General features: G+C 36.9%; 2 protein-coding genes across 7 annotated transcripts in view; one reads left to right on the forward strand and one right to left on the reverse strand.

Moving 5' to 3' along the window:
* The window catches only part of LOC126969527 (ubiquitin carboxyl-terminal hydrolase 7-like), a 31,742-nt gene extending 24,831 nt beyond the window's left edge, over positions 1 to 6,911 (reverse strand). For 2 of the 5 annotated variants that reach the window (XM_050814998.1, XM_050814997.1), the window contains exons 1-5: positions 6,531 to 6,911; positions 6,314 to 6,440; positions 4,770 to 4,906; positions 4,361 to 4,692; positions 3,662 to 3,825 (exon numbers count right to left, since the gene is read on the reverse strand). In XM_050814998.1, the coding sequence (XP_050670955.1) occupies positions 3,662 to 3,825; positions 4,361 to 4,692; positions 4,770 to 4,906; positions 6,314 to 6,392 (712 nt within the window). In that variant the 5' untranslated portion in view covers positions 6,393 to 6,440; positions 6,531 to 6,911. Of the gene's footprint in view, positions 1 to 3,661; positions 3,837 to 4,360; positions 4,693 to 4,769; positions 4,907 to 5,879; positions 6,028 to 6,313; positions 6,441 to 6,530 lie in introns of those variants that run through there. The other 3 variants (XM_050814999.1, XM_050815000.1, XM_050815001.1) reach the window with 3 other exon arrangements.
* Positions 6,912 to 9,370: 2,459 nt separating this feature from the next.
* The window catches only part of LOC126969543 (integrator complex subunit 13), a 30,788-nt gene continuing 22,769 nt past the window's right edge, over positions 9,371 to 17,389 (forward strand). The window contains exons 1-4 of one of the 2 annotated variants that reach the window (XM_050815037.1): positions 9,371 to 9,882; positions 11,197 to 11,271; positions 16,524 to 16,669; positions 17,042 to 17,188. In XM_050815037.1, the coding sequence (XP_050670994.1) occupies positions 9,667 to 9,882; positions 11,197 to 11,271; positions 16,524 to 16,669; positions 17,042 to 17,188 (584 nt within the window). In that variant the 5' untranslated portion in view covers positions 9,371 to 9,666. Of the gene's footprint in view, positions 9,883 to 11,196; positions 11,272 to 16,523; positions 16,670 to 17,041; positions 17,202 to 17,389 lie in introns of those variants that run through there. The other variant, XM_050815038.1, reaches the window with a different exon arrangement.

The raw sequence follows: 17,389 nt of genomic DNA on the forward strand, positions 1-17,389 counted from the left end.
CTTAAATTTGCCAAATCGGTCCAGCCGTTTTCGAGTTTTAGCGAGACTTACGAACAGCAATTCATTTTTATTATTAATAAATTAAAGTAAATTTGTTTTTCGCATTCTTTCCAATTTAAAATTATAACTGATTTAAAATTTAATATATGAGATATTTAGTGATTCATATCAGAACATTTTGAAACCCTTTATTTTGTTTTCAACACAAACGCACAGCCAAAACGGTTACTTAACAGGTTACAAACTTCGAAATCGTCTTGAGACAGAATACTGTAAATATACAACAGTATATGATTTTATGGAGTTTCCTGAATGCCCATCCGAGTTGGATTCCAAGAGTGACCATTGAAAAGATAACATTGTAAAGAATCATTGAGAACAAAATTGAAAGAAATAATATTTTTAACTGTTGCCTCTCAATATTATAATCTTGATGATAGGTAATATAAATATAATGTTAGCACCAGGAACAAATGTAAACTTATTATGCCTACTACTTGGCTTAGTCGAGTTAGTAAGGCGTTTGTAGGGGCCATGTATGATATGATGGCTGCGAACAGCAACAGACACCAGCTGCAGTCGGATAGGCTACGAGATCCCTGGAGACATTGACATGGTGGCGTTTTCATACAAACACTTCAACCCCTTTCGATAATCAATATGGCATCTCCAGAGATGCCTCTCTACATCTCTCCAGAGAGATAATAATAAAATACCGCCAAGGTGATGACAGAATTGAATAGGGGGTTAATTACTAGAGGGTCTTAAGTACAGGAGTACCCCTAGCTCTCAGAAACTCTTCTGTAATTCCATCATCACGTGTCGCCTAGTTGTTTTTAATCTGTTTTAGGGCCATTCTAATCTCGTACAGGCTGACGTCTAGGATATCTTCGGTATAGTGTCAGGTTAATTTTGCTCTTGGGTTTTTGTAACAGGTGCCTGTGCAAACGTGTATAAGGTAGCTGTCCGTAGAACTTCTTGACTTCCCTCAAAAGTTCGGGTTTAGACGAATTAACCCTGTCGTCACCGTCAATCAACTAAAATAATTAGTTGTTCTCTAATTAAACAACCCTGATACTAAATTAAATTTTGGTAATTGTCTTATTAACATTGTAGCACGGTGCCGACCGCGTACTTCTAACTGTTGAACTATACTAGTATGGAAAATTTATTTAAGTAGTCATTATTTTGCGGAGATTCATGATTATCCAAATGTTGTGAGTTTTCTTGAGTGTTAATTCCGCCAATATTTGTCATCGGACAATTCGACTAGTGTTTCGCCTCTACACGAGGCATCCTCAGGAGATGTTGACTCGCCAAACTCGTGCCAGACAATAACACTCAAGAAAACTCCACAACATTAGGATATACTAGAATACAGGGAGTCCCAAAGTTATGGGACATGAAGGGAAAGTACCTTAAATATCGAAGATAGGCTATTTTACTGAAATAAGACTTTGTTATTTTTAAAAGTTAGTACTTCTGCATTCAAAGATTTTCTAAAAAATACTTGCCTCGTCTAGGAATCGAACCGACTGAAATGTAAACAAAAACACCCCGACTTTTATGATACCAATAGAAAGAATGGCCAAAAACTAATAACTCTTCTTAAGTAACATAGTATTTTAAAAGAAAGGAACAACGTAAAATGAATATTTTCCTACTTGGATTGGTACGAATGGACCGATTAGATGGCCGGCCAGATCCCCAGATCTTACACCATTAGATTTCTTCTTTTGGGGATACGTGAAAGATATGCTATAAAAAAAGCGATACGAAAACGTGGGCAAGTTACAAACAGAATTGTGCTTCATCATATCGAGTATTCACTATAAAATGATAAGAAAATCAACAAGCCGTGGACTCATTAAAAGATTGGCGATTTGCGTAAGACAAGAGGGATCACATTTTAAGCATTTAATTAATTAATTTACAAAAAAAAAACCCACTTAATTGACTACTTTCATTTAAAATACTATGTTACTTAAGAAAAGTTATTAGTTCTTGGCCATTCTTTCGATTGGCATCATAAGAGTAGGGGTGTTTTTTTTTCATTTAAGTCGGTTCGATTCCCAGACGAGGCAAGTAATTTTTTGAAAATCTTTGAATGCAGAATTACTAACTTTTAAAAATAACATAAAGTCTTCTTTCAGTAAAATAGCCTATCTTCGATATTTAAGGTACTTTCCCTTCATGTCCCATAACTTTGGGACACCCTGTATACTAGTATGGGTTTATAGTTAAAGTGGAGTTTTCGTTTTGAATATTATAACAATATCTTATTCACAGAACATCCAGACCCATGTTCTCCAAAATTATGGAAAACATAATAAACCAGCCAGCTCTTGGTATACCTAAATGGCCACCATTTGATATATTTTCGACAATACAGCTGGATATGGACATCTGCAAAACGAGGGGTCAAGATGTGTGTTCCCTGCCTTTGAAGTAGGAGTACACTCTATGCTTGAGAAAGTCCTTGAGACATCGGTATTGGTTTGGAAAAACTTAGCGGGTAATTGAATACACAAAGTGGCTGCGCGAGGCAAGAAGTTCTCGTAAAACATATGGTTGTTGAATGCCAGACGTCAATATGATGTGAGGAATGAATTTCGCTTTTTGATGTAACGTGGTAGTGGAATTTGATTTGATTAGAATATACCTACTGCACTTTGGGTATTGTATAAATTGTATAGACAAGGTACAAAATTTATAATATCTCATATCTTACCCAAACATTTTAAGCATTCTGTACATGCATAATATATACATATTGGCTATTGTTGACAGAGATGTATTATAATAATAATCATAATAATAAAAACATTTATTTCAGGCATACCACCAGTTTCTTCATAGTAGTAGGCGATATTTCACTTTCGTCATACGTAATTAAACCCATCGGCCCGCTATTGCAGTCACAACTGTCGCGCATGCAACATTCACCTCTCTATGTATTTGCATATGGTTCAGTTTCACATTGCACACTGTCTTGCTCTTCATTATTTAAATACCGACTGTTACAGATTTTATTAATTTCTTGGTGCAAGTCTTCTTTGGTAACAAAATTATCATTTGCTGAGACCCATTGTTGCTTAATTTTATTAAGTTCCTGTTGCATGAGTAACATGTCTTTCAGGAGACGAGAAACATCTATGTGATCAAAGGTCACAGGGGGCAGCCTGTGTAATTCTCTAGCCACAAAAACGGGTATCTCCTCCTGCTCAGCACCCCTCAGAAGCCCGATAATATCCTCAATGTTTCGTTTGCCCTTATCCTCACCTTTTCTTTGCACCCGTCTTTGTGGCACGGATTCCAACAGCAAGCATTTCGTTCATTCATTCTCCCAAATTTCTTCTTCCGTGAACGATTGCCTGCAGATCAACGCCAGGCTAACATTGTTCATGACATCCACTTTGTTTTGCACAAAACTTAACACTTCGTTCACAACAATATTGCAATTATTACATTTCAATTTAGTTTTCGACATCATTATTTACACTATCTGGAGGTCAACGACCTCTGTCCGACCGCGCGCGCTGCCAGCTGACGACTGACATAAACAATACAAAAAATATCTACAGCTGGCAACGGCAGAAATTTAAAAAATTGGGATTCAGATACAAATGAAAAAAATTGCTACAGAACAATAAATACTTACCAACATATCCAGTATGCTTTTTAGAATCCCATGAGACACCATGTGGAGCTTCTGCAGAAACATGCACTTCTAAAGTGATTGCGTCATCTTTAATATAGCCCTTCTCAGGATCCAATACATCACTCCATGTCATGAAGTGAGAGAAGCCCCAATCATTCTCCTTACTGGAAATCATTCAGTTTCTTTATAACATTCCATAACAAAACAGTGGAATCTGTCTTCATCTATAGTTTTATAAGGCATATAATATAATGTATGTAACCAAAAAACCTCAATTTAGATTTGACATGAATACTCTATAAAACATATCCATATGAGTAAAGTGAGAGCAATTAACTAATTTTACACAAATAAAACTGAAAACAAAATTTTATGAACGATGTGGGACTCGAACCTGCATACTCCTGTGTTCCGTGCGAGCACTCTTTCCAACTGAGCAGAGACTGTACAGTTCAAGTCATGTCACTCAAACTGTCAAGTCCCGCATCATTCATATAATTGTTTTCAGTTTTATTTGTGTAATTAATCCCAGAAGTGAGGGTTATCAATTTAAAACATGTCATTAAATAATGCTATTAAAGATAGTCTCGCCACTAGTAAACAAGTATGACAAAGCATTGTTGCCAACCTCTTGAGTGACATTATACCCAAATTCTACTGAATTTTACTAGGTATAAACTCGAAGCAAGTCATACTGACCTATAAAACAAGTGTTGAATCTTCCTATGAAACGGCTCAGTCTCAGGCTTGTGTGAGATTAGCCTCAACTCAGCCATGGCATAACAAGACCAATTGGCGGACTCACTCTCACCATTACATTGCAGGAAAAAACCCAAAGACTTCTGCTGCTGCCTATCCGGTGATGGAGACTGTCGTGGCATTACCATAATCTTCCATGGCAAATTTCTAACATAGCATGGTGGTGATAATACAGAGTCCTTAAGGTTTTTGAAGTTATGCACAATGTACCGAAATGTCGCTTCAGATCGAGCCTCATCATCCTCCATTTCTGTATCCAGACAGGCTAATTGCTGAAATTTAATGTATATAGTTTAAAAGACATGGAGCACATAATAATAATTCTATATGAAATAAATCTTTAAGTTACAGGCATTTCAGCAATAGATTCCTGATTCTTCATCACATCAGTCATGACTACACCACCATTGGGTGTGATTCTTCCAGTCATTTGATCATCATCTTTCCACTTCATCATCTGCTCTGTAGCCATTTCCAAAGACTCCACTGGAAAAACACATTTTATTATAAACAAAACCCTAAATTATACAGCAATATTATTATGTGCTGCATTAACTAACTTTATAATAAATATGACAGTTTGTAACAAGATTTATGACATTTGAGAGATGACATTAATAAATATTTTCTCTTATGTTAAAAAAGTAGTTTTTGTTGCAACAAAAGTATTTTTATGATTTCTTAGTACTTGGTATTTTTAATGAAGTAGTTAATTAAAGTAAATAGTAATATATTTAAAAAAATTAACCCCACACAGATTCAGTATTAACTTTTTTATTTATTCACTATTTATTTATTATTTGTAATTATAAACAGGTGAACCCTGTTTACAAAATTGATATATTAAAAGGAATACAATATCAACACATGTTACTTTCTAATTATAAACAAACATGGCTCTAGTCTAATAGTTGGTTGTTAGTCACTTGGCTGAGCAAGAACAGGAGAGTGTAAAAATCTGCTGTCAAGAATTGAGTACAAAAGTGTAGTTCTTACTCAAGATTCAACTAGGACCAGAAAAATTTAGTAAAGCTCAGAGTTGTTAAGAGAATAACTATGATAATTTAAAATGTAGTTAAACACACAATACAACCAAATATAAGCTCTGACTCAATTAGACATATATCTTTGTAGATTCCATATTATATGAAATAAATTATGTGTACTGGACATAAATGTTGAACGAGTTTAGTTATTATCATAAGATGTTAGGTTTATGTTAAGTTGAATGCTTGCCAAGTTTCATATTAGCAAATCTCAATATATTCTCACTCACAAATTTTTGGTACAATTATCAAGGATGTCTGGACCACAAGTTATAAATCTTAAAATAATACATATATTATGATAAGCTTGTACATAATTTATAAGCAGTTCAATTGTTTCACATTTAATACTAAACATGTGACTTATTATTTTTATCAGTGTCTGATACTTTATCTACAATTTTTATGTTTACCTCATATATGTAGCACAATGACAATGAAAATCAATAATATTATGAAGTGTTTTCTTTATGATGCTTTGTTAGTATTGTAACATAATAAATTTAATGCTCTTAATTAGCTACTTGATAATATATTCTGCTTTAAACTTATAATTAGATTACATTTTGATGAAGAATATATCACTTAAAAGTATCTAACTATGTATATTATACATGGTATACAGTAACCCAGTAGCAGCAGATGATTTGACTAATTTTAATTGAGGTTATGAAAAAAATAAAAACACTAAGAAGTGTCAAAATGAAGTGACAATATTATTCTGGGTCAATCAATTATGTTGGGAGGAATGAAAAGTAGTTTATATTACATGAGCATCTTACCTTTTGATTTTATCTAATATAACCTGCCATGTAACTGGGTAATTAACAACAAAGAATTGGCTCACCGTCTTGAGTCTCCATCTCCTCCACCTGGTTAACATTGGTTTCGTGTTGCTGCCTATCAGGTGGAGGCGTGTGATTCATTTTAGCCGGGCGCGCCACCGGGGACTCTCGCCCACCTTTCGAAATTTCCTAAACAAATTCCACTGCTAAGTACACCAAAACATTTTACACAATGACTCCATAGCTACATCCGCAAAATGTACACTTCACGTTGCTTACCTTTAACGCCAGGGAATTGCTCCCTTTAGCCTTATTGAAAATACGCTGAACAAATTTTAAAGGACCTTTTTCATCAACACTGGGCGCACCCGTACTCTTATTTTTCTTTGAAGACAAGATGTTAATTTTCAAAGAATGTTTACTAGCGGCGCGGCCGATGTCTGCAATTTTTATCACAGTGATAGCAGTACACTAACAGCACATTCCTGATTTATTATTCATTGCCAAATTAATTTATAACTAGCACTCGATCATAAATATATACATATATTCACTAAGGTATTGTTCGCACGAATTTCTGAAATGATTTCGTGAAAATAAACAAAATGGTGGATGTCTAATTTAATTTCTTGGCTTCAAATTGTGTGGCCGGTTTGATCGACGTTCCTAATAGTTTTTTTAAGCGTGACGTTTATATGAATGGCAAAGACATAGACATACAGCCATAATCTATTAACACAGACTATAGATTTTGACAACTGTTCTAATCTGAATAACGAAAAAAACAGCTGGTTTCATATTCGATAGGAATCGGGAAGTTACAATATTTGAAAATGCTAAGTGAAAATGTGATCTTCAGTTATCTTCTAGGGCAATTCCGCAGAACAAATTACAATTTGTTTTTACTCAAAGCATGCAAATGCAATTCTTCTAATAATTATGTGTGTAAGTGGCGGCACGTAAGTCTAGCGCTAAACGAAACGTGGAGGGGATAGCTGCGCATGGGTACTAACTACTATCATGCACGCTTTACAAATATAACTTTATTAATAGTAAAACAATATTGACATTATTTTAATGTGATAGTCTAGCGCAATGTGGAGGATAGCTGCGTATGGGTAGGTACTGTTGAGACCGCAAATATTATACTTTGAAAAATATTTAATGTTAAAGTGTTAAGTATTTCTATACAAAGTAAAATTACATGCCAGAGTCGTCAAAATTCTCAACGATAGAAGATGTGCGTGTGTGTATTTAACAGACCAACTGAAACTTAACAATAAACAACAAAAAAATAACCGCAAAGAACAATTCAATTCAGAACGTGACTGTTCACTGGAAGTGCCCGTATCGGTACGGTTTTGCAATACTATATTTTAATTTCCTTGACGGAGCTACTAACATCAAGCACAGTACATGCCTACTGTGCGTCAGTCCTTTCTCACTCCCAGTGTAACGGCAGCTGTGGGAAGACTCATTAGGATGCATATAGCCTGATGAAATTATATGTATTTTTATGTTTTAATTTTAAGTCAATATTTTTATTTATTTTAACCTTTAAGCCATGTTAATTTAACTTTAATTTTAAATACTTACTTTTAAATTTCATATTGTATTATAATGTATAATTTGTATGGATACAGCCGTTATCTTAAGAAAGTTATTAATATACTAACCATCATGGCCGAATAAAGAAATAAGGACACCTTACATAACAGTGAGGCACTAAAACAAGCCAGTAAACGAGTAAATACACAGCCCCATGCATACATTTACACTAATACCATACCATAATGCCATTGTGAGATTTGCCATCGTTTGTGACAGATCAGTTTGCGTCTGTAGTAAAAGTGTATAAAAGTATTTGTGGATATATGGTTAAGGGAGAAAAAATTGTGCAACTGGTATACCCCGTTACCGCACACACACAAGCATAAAGGTGCTTCACTTGCTAATATCACGGTGCGGAGTCCTTCTTTTTTTACTAGTCCGTGCTAACCATACATCGACAAAAAAAATTCTGAATTCAAATTTAAATAAAAATACAAAAAATAGTCTTTAAATGTATAGTTTAAAATTGTTAGTCACCCATTACTTTGGTAGTTTTTGAGAACAATCTACGAGCTATAGTTTTGAATCATACTGCGAAACGCATTTCAAATTTTATATAATGTCGTATTTCATTGTTTTCATAACATGACTTGTGTTGTTTTTAAGAAAAAAAAAGGAACAAAATTGTAAAAGAAAAAGCAGTCCAAAATTTTATAATACAGAGACAAAAAATTAATGTATATTTTTGACTTTACAAAAATATTGTAACTGTGATCGTTTATGAAGTTAAAACTTCTTTTAGCGCGGTACGCATATTTTTAGATGAGATAAAATCTCGGGACTTGCGAAACTAAAATGTAGATATATATATATAAGAGATTTCCACGTATATAGTCACTCATCACGATATCTGGAACCATTAGAGCTAAAGACTTGAAATTTGGTAGGAATATTCTTTTCACCGAGTAGAGGTCAGCTAAGAATTTTCGGATTTTCCAAAATTCCATCCGCAAGAGTTTTTTTTTTATTGTGAACAGAACGACGTCTGTCGGGTCAGCTAGTTATTAATATACGTCATATATTATTCGAATCAATTTTTTTTTATTTTCTATTCTAGTTACCATGACCCTATCTTCTATTTTAGATTGTAAAATTTTTAATGATAATGATGATGATACAAGTGTTGTCGAAAATGTTAAGGATGATTCATAATAGAATATTAAATGTATTTTAAAGTTTCTAATAATTAAAAAAATACAATTCATATATAAAATACAATTAATAATCTAATAACCCTAGTATCCATCTAAAAAATGTCTAACGCGCCAAAATAAGTTTTCACTTCTGTTGGCTCTCCTGGAGTGCAACCCGTAACTTTTTAGCTACTAGTACTATTAGCATAACTACTAATAAGATCAAGGAAATTACTGAATTTCTTTCGACCGGTAGCATACACTGAGACAGCCAAATTATTGACAGTCACACTGCGTGAAATGTAGCCCCTGACATAAAAAAAACTGTGACGATATGACATTGACAAATTTAGACACTTGTTGGGCAACAATAACAAACTTGACAAGTGTTATCTGGTACCCAAGTACCTACAAAGTACTAATTACAAATACACGCAAAATTTAAAAACACAGAACCTCGTTAGAGTCAAAATATTATTTGCACAGAACACTGTCTAAAAGTGAAACTGAAAGAAGCTCTCGGTAGAAACTTAGAGACAGAGAGTAGTATTTTATTTTTGTCATAAGTCTCGAAAACATCTTGACCGTGTGATTCCGTATATAAACACTCAAAATACTTCTATAATATTTTGTATTTGTGAATTGAAGACAGTCAAACGTTATGAAAAATTATGTTTCCGTCTAATCACAAAACTATATTTGTTCTCGATCATACACCATACTTTGGTATTTCTTCAGATTATCCTATAGACTTCGACGTGTCGAAAAGCCGGGGTCCAGGATACGTGCCATTGCCACCGATCTGCAAATCTCTTTGGACTTGTAGTGTGGAAGCTTCCGTAGAGTATTGCCGTATAGTTTGGGATTTATTCCCTGAAGGAAAATTGGTTTGTTTTTACTTCTTCCATATTATGTACTGGTGATTAGGTTATTTTAAATATTATCTACTTAATGTTTGTTTTACTTTCATTTTTGTTTTTGTTGATTATGTGGATTGACTAACCAAAGTAGAGGGAATTTTATGAAAATTGTTGTTAAGTAAGAAAGTTCTGAAAAGGGCTTGCAAGAGAATATGGAAGAAGTTGAGATAGTCAATTAGGATATTTATATTTAAGAATTGAATTTAAGGATGCAGCTTTGAAAGTATAGTGTTATACTCAATTGGAGAGGCACAATTATAATTAACATTATATTTTTCATTTGACATGGAATGTGTGGTTAGTTGGAGTACAAAATAAAATAAACCTGCAGATTTTGCTTTGACTATGATAAAACATCTTTGCATGCCCTCTGCAATTGCAGAGCACTAATACATAAAAATTTTATGATGGTGAATGGGACACCACACCTATTACAGTGCATATCCCTCTGGATTCTTGAAAATAACAACATTCTGAGTGACATTGCAATTGCCCTCACCACTTTTAAACAGAAGATGTTGGCTCAGTAGCCCAATAATCTCACTACTTGAGGCACCCTTCACATTGAAACATGATAATGCTTGCACATTACTCCTTCACAGTAGAAGAAGGTGCCATGGTGGTAATCACCTCAGCTCATGAAAAAAAGCCTCCCACTGGTGTACCCTTGAAAAAAAATTTTAAGTGATTCATCACTACTAGGATAATTTTTACATATTACCTCTATTTGTACCCACAATGCAACTAGCCTATGCCTACAGTAAACCCTATTGCTCTGGTATTTATTGCATGAGAGTATGGGCTACAGTAAAATCAAAGATATCCTAACCCAAATTGATTAGCAGAAATGGACAGGTCATATGCTGTGTTGCAACCTGGAAAAATGATCCAAACAGGTTCCTCTCTGGTACTCAAGAGAAATCAAACGGCTCAGGACATTCCCCTCAAAATATGGGACATTGAAAGACAAGACACTAGGCCCATATTGGACCAGGGAAGGCAATAGCCATTTCGAATTCAGGGACATCATATAAATGTTTTATGTTGAAATTGGAAACTCTAGGTACCAAAGTTGCATCTTTTAATATTCTAGTTGAATATATAACATTTGGGCTTAAGATTAATTTGTAGTAGACTTTAAAAGAAATAAAGCCTATTTTTATATTTTATGTATGAGTTACCTTCAGGTGACCTTTATCATTGTATACCATAATAAAGTATCTTAGACAAAACATGAGTTTAAGGCAGAATAGTTTTAATAATCGGTATATATTGTTTCAGGTGAGATTTGTTGTGAGTGATGCAAGTGCACATGTACTTAACAACTGGACACCTTCACAACAGAACCTAAATCACGTAAGTGGTACTTTATTTTTAAATTTTATGCTTGAATCTATTCCTTAGAATACCATAATGAGAGGTTGATCACAATGTTGATGTTTCTACTTATACTTTTTTGTGAATCTCGGTCTGGAAACATAGTACTACTTTACATAATAATTATTCAAATCAGTAAATGATCAGAATACATTTGATCCCCATATGAAGTTATATACACATAAGCTGGTAACATGAAAAAATGGTATATGAAAACACTGAAATTTTGTATTTAGGCCCTAGAATAACCTATTAGTTTTAAGTTTAAGGCATCCAAAACAATATCCTTTAATGTATTTGCATGGATCCCTCCAACATGCACAGTTATGTGGATGACAAATGACAATACTGCAGATGCCATATATATCATACATGCAGGTGTTTTCTTAGGAAATTCCTTGGAGTCCTCTCTTGAGTAGAGTTGGGTAAATTTAACCTTGTTCAATTTAAATCCCAATAGACTCCAGTTTAAGCTTTTGTTTGTTAAAATCCGAATTCATTATATCACCACTCTTCTACAACACTCCCCTCCACTACTTAATGCTTCTTCTAATATTGGAATACAGGGTCGTGAAATTGCCTAATTCCGCAGTTGTATGACTAAATCTCTTTCTCAAGGATTGCCCTATTCCGGATTTTGGAAGATAAAACTAGATTGGTTTGAAATGAAACTGGGGATCATGAGTACAGCAAAGAATAAGCCAATCAGGCCCACATTCTACTTCAGGCGCTCTACAAAGCTTTGGTCAGGCCAAACATGAATTATTGCTCTCAGCTGTGGTCTCGTGCACCCAGGGGCGTGCATATCATATAGGCAATTAGGCAGTGCCTACTTCGTTATGTTCAACAACGGATACAGGTGTTGAGCTGATCAACAATATTTTTGATGCCTGGGAGGAATCGCAGAATGCACTTGGCATCTTCTGTGATTTATCTAAGGCTTTTGATTGTGTTCAACATTCAATGCTGGTCAGGAAGCTATACCACTATGGCATAAAAGGAACTGCGCTCGATCTTCTGACTTCATATCTAAACAATATAATTCAGAGGGTCGACGTGAATGGTAGGACATCTCCTGGGACTCCTCTCAGTATGGGGGTACCACAAGGGTCTATTCTTGGACCGTTCCTCTTCCTTATTTATATAAATGATCTTCCTAATCTTATAGAGAAAAAACATAAGGTAGTATTGTTTGTGGACGACACTTCACTGATTTTCAAAGTGAAAAGAAATCAAGCTATGTATGACGAAGTGAACGATATTTTATCTGACATCGTGTACTGGTTTAGCGCTAATAACCTATTGTTAAATAGCAAGAAAACTAAATTCATTAAATTTACCGTACCAAATGTCAAAAATGTAAATGCAAAAGTTTTGTTAAACAGAGAGGTGATAGAACCGGTGGAATCTGCTATATTTCTTGACATAACTCTAGATTCCAAATTACCAGGGGGCCCCCATATTGAAGGATTGGCGAACAAACTTAGTTCTGCAGCATACGCGGTTAAAAAGATTAGACAATTAACTGACATAGATACGGCGCGACTACTTTAGTTATTTCCATAGTATTATGTCCTATGGTATATTGCTATGGGGCAACGCTGACGATATTAATACAATATCTGTGCTGCAGAAGAGGGCTATTCGCGGTATTTATAACCTAGGTCCTAGAGAAACATTGAGAGCAAAATTCAAAGAAATTAACATCTTGACTGTTGCTTCTCAATATATTCTTGATAATGTAATGTATGTTCATAGGCACATAAGTGAATTTGCCAGAAACTGTCATAACCATAATGCTAACACCAGGAACAGACGTAAACTGATGATGCCTACTACTCGGTTAAGTCGAGTTAGTAAGTCTTTTGTGGGGCGATGTATATGCTTTTACAACAAGATCCCAGAAAATGTTCAAAATAAAAGTATTACTTACGTTATTCAGAAGAATTGTTAAAAAAGTTTGTGTGGTAAAGGTTACTTTAACATAAATGACTTTCTTAATGATACCACAGATTAGGAATGGATCTTCTGCTGACTACACATCCCGATGGTTACCAGGTCTTTGTCGACGACCCTCTCGGAACGTCCGACCATTGCCTGGTCAGGAGTGTAGTGCCTATCCGACGCCAACCCGCCGCGGTTGGCACTACAAGTCAGCAGATTGGGATAGGATGCGTTCCTTTTTTGCATCCTACCCTTGGAGCAGGGTTTGTTTCCCTTCGGATGATCCTAGTGACTGCGCCGTTGCAGTAGCCGATGTGATACTACAGGGTATGGATATTTTTATACCAAACTCTGTAGTACCCATCGGTGGCAGATCACAGCCCTGGTTCGATTCGTCAGTTAAAGCAGCATCTGACTACAAAAAACAGGCGTATCGAGCTTGGGTTGCGGCGCTGGGCACAAAGGATCCGAACTGCATAGTTCTTAAGAGGAAATACAACCGTGCCTCCAGATTTTTTAAGCGGCAAATCGCCCGTGCAAAATCAAAACACGTCGTCAAAATCGGCGAGCAGCTTTCCAGTTACCCGACCGGAACACGCAAGTTCTGGTCGTTGTCGAAAGCTGCTCTTGGTAACTTCAGCCAGCCGTCCATGCCGCCGTTGCACATGAGGAATGACACCCTGGCCCATACGGCAAAAGAGAAAGCCGATCTCTTGTGCACTCTTTTCGCCTCCAACTCGACTCTTGACGACAACGGAAAAACACCGCCGACCATCCCGCGGTGTCAGAGCTATAGAGCTCTGTACTTCAGGCATAGGCCTGAAGTACAGTTCAGACAGAAAACTGTTAGGCGAGCTCTGTTTTCGTTGGACGTCAGGAAGTCGAGCGGGCCGGATGGCATTTCTCCAATCGTGCTTAGAACGTGTGCCCCTGAGTTGACGCCGGTGCTAACGCGTTTATTCCGGCACTCTTATTCTAAAGGCGTAGTCCCTGACTCATGGAAGTCAGCCCTTGTCCATCCGATCCAAAAAAAAAAGGAGACAGCTCGGATCCGGCAAACTACAGGCCTATTGCTATTACCTCCCTGCTCTCCAAAATCATGGACAGCATAATTAGCCATCAGCTCTTGGTATACCTAGAGGGTCACCAGTTGATCAACGACCGACAATACGGGTTTCGCCATGGTCGGTCGGCAGGTGATCTTCTGGTATACCTGACACATAGATGGGCTGCGGCTATTGAAAGCAAGGGGGAAGGCCTGGCAGTTAGCCTGGATATAGCGAAGGCCTTTGATCGTGTATGGCACAAGGCGCTCCTCTCCAAACTTCCATCATTTGGGCTTCCCGAGAGCTTGTGCAAGTGGACCTCCAGCTTCCTCACTGGGCGTAGCATACAGGTCGTTGTCGACGGATATTGCTCGAACCCGAAGCCCGTGAATGCTGGAGTGCCCCAAGGCTGTGTGCTATCTCCTACGCTGTTTCTTCTGCATATCAATGATATGTTGGACACCTCCAACATTCATTGCTATGCAGATGACAGCACTGGTGATGCCGTATACACGGGCCATGCACGTCTCTCTCGGCAAATCGTCGACCAGTGCCGGGAGAAACTTGTGTCTTCTATCGAGTCCTCTCTTGAGAAGGTCGCGGAATGGGGTAAATTGAACCTTGTCCAATTTAACCCCCAGAAGACTCAAGTTTGCGCGTTTACTACTAAAAAAACCCAATTTGTCGCATCACCGCTCTTCGACAACACTTCCCTAAAAGCCTCGCCTAGTATCGGAATACTGGGTCTCGAAGTCTCGAGCCATTGCCAATTTCGTGGTCATCTGGAAGGCAAAGCCAAATTGGCTTCAAAGAAACTGGGCGTCATTAATAGAGCACGGCAATACTTCAAGCCGGCCTACATACTAGCGCTCTACAAAGCGCAGGTCCGGCCACACATGGAGTATTGCTGTCATCTCTGGTCTGGCGCACCCCAGTATCAGCTCGATCCATTTGACCGCGTGCAACGCAGAGCAGCTCGAATTGTCGGGGACCCAGTGCTCTGTGAACGGCTGGATCACTTGGCGTTGCGTAGAGACGTCGCTTCATTGTGTGTCTTCTACCGCATTTATCACGGGGAGTGTTCCGAAGAGCTATTTAACCTAATTCCTGCCGCCGAATTCCACCTTCGCACGACACGCCACAAGTTAGGATATCATCCTCACCATCTGGATGTGTGGCGGTACTCCACAGTGCGGTTTTCAAGGAGCTTTCTTCCACGTACTACAAAGCTGTGGAATGAGCTTCCTTGTGCGGTGTTTCCGGGACGATACGACATGGGTACCTTCAAAAAAAGCGCGTACACCTTCCTTAAAGGCCGGCAACGCTCCTGTGATTCCTCTGGTGTTGCAAGAGATTGTGGGCGGCGGTGATCACTTAACAACAGGTGAACCGTACGCTCGTTTGTCCTCCTTTTCCACAAAAAAAAAAAATGGAGCGACCGCCCTCAGGCTATTAAATAATAAGTTTATTTGTACAATGTTACTTTGTAAATGTTACTTTAATTGTAAAACATATTTTTGATGAACAAAAAAAAACCCGCTGAGTTTGTTGCGCCCATTCTTCTCAGGCCTGAGGCATTCATTTTGGAATGGGTGGTAGTTTTTTGACTTTCAATAAGTTATTTTACATCCTATTTTGAATAAAAATATTTGACATTTGAATTTGAAACCTAAATAAATATAGCACTAGTTGTAAAGTTAATTTACTACTTACGGTAGACAGTCTACAGATTGCATATAGGAAGCAATCAGCGTTTCATACAACGTCTGTCGTACTGTCGGACTAAATAGCAACTATGACTAGTTAGATTCTACAGTGCCTACCTTGCTAGAAAACCAATGCACGCCCCTGCGTGCACCCCAATACCAGCTTGAACCATTTGACCATGATCAACTCGTAGCTGCTCCAATTGTAGTGGATCCAGTACTGTGAATGGTTTGATCACTTGTTATTTGTTGATTTTGCTTTATTTTGTCTTTATAGATGGCAGTGATCAGTTACCATCAGATTTATCTTTGTATAGCACAATAAAATACCTCAGATAAAGCATGAGGTGAAGTAAAAGTAGTTTAAATTGTGGTAGGGTTCTGAAGAACTGTTTGACCAGAATTCTGCCGCCGATTTTAATGATGATGTTTGACACGCCAAAAACTACTATTAATATTGTCCTCACTGAAAATGCTTAATGTGAGTGTGCATTAACAAGAATCATTTAAATTCACTTTTCTGTTGTATTTTCAGATTCTTAATGGCCTATCTCTAGTTGGTCCTGTGAGAAGGGGCGCCGGCGGTGATGTTGTGGGGTTGTGTGCTGCCATAGATTCTTTAGCTGAGCCGTCACCAATACAAGCTTCTCGACCACCAACAGAGAGGCTATTTGAAAACCGGTAAAGAAAACTATGATTCTGTTCTTGTAGTTATATAGACTAGCTACGCTACATATGCAGACTTTGAAAAGCAAATGTTGAGATTGTTTGGCAATTGACACTATATCATGTTCTTACATACATATATTACACAAACACATTTGGAATGTTCTATAAAGGGCAGGCTCCATAAAGATATTGAGTAAATTATAGAAATGAAATAGCTTCAGTAGTTTTATAGCCAAAAGTTTTTTTTTGAAATTCTACTTTGATAAGGTTCAATAAACTGAGAGAGTTTAATGTTCACATCTACTTTCATGAGGCATAATAACTGAGTGTTATGTTTGAGTGCAGATAGAAAATTTGATTTGGTTAAATTAATTCTATTTTCAGTGGAAGAATAATATGTATTACAAGTGCAAGAGATGATGATTCAATTAGAAGTCTTGCTGAAATAGCACTGAATACATTAGTACAACAAAACAAAAAGGCTTCTGCAGTCCAGCCTCCGACAACTACAGATTCATCTGCACCCCCACAGTATGTATAACAGGTTCTTATTCAGGTCTTTATTAAAATGTTTGTGAGACATTATAAACTTTATTTATTTAAAACGGCTGTTTCAAGTTTCAATTTTGATACAGACAAGGGATGGTGTCTGTCTTTTTTTTGTATGGAATAGGGGGACAAATGAGTGTACGAGTCACCTGGTGTTAAGTGATCACCGCCGCCCACATTATC

The sequence above is a fragment of the Leptidea sinapis genome, chromosome 18, assembly GCF_905404315.1.
Source record: "Leptidea sinapis chromosome 18, ilLepSina1.1, whole genome shotgun sequence".
NCBI lineage: Eukaryota > Metazoa > Arthropoda > Insecta > Lepidoptera > Pieridae > Leptidea > Leptidea sinapis.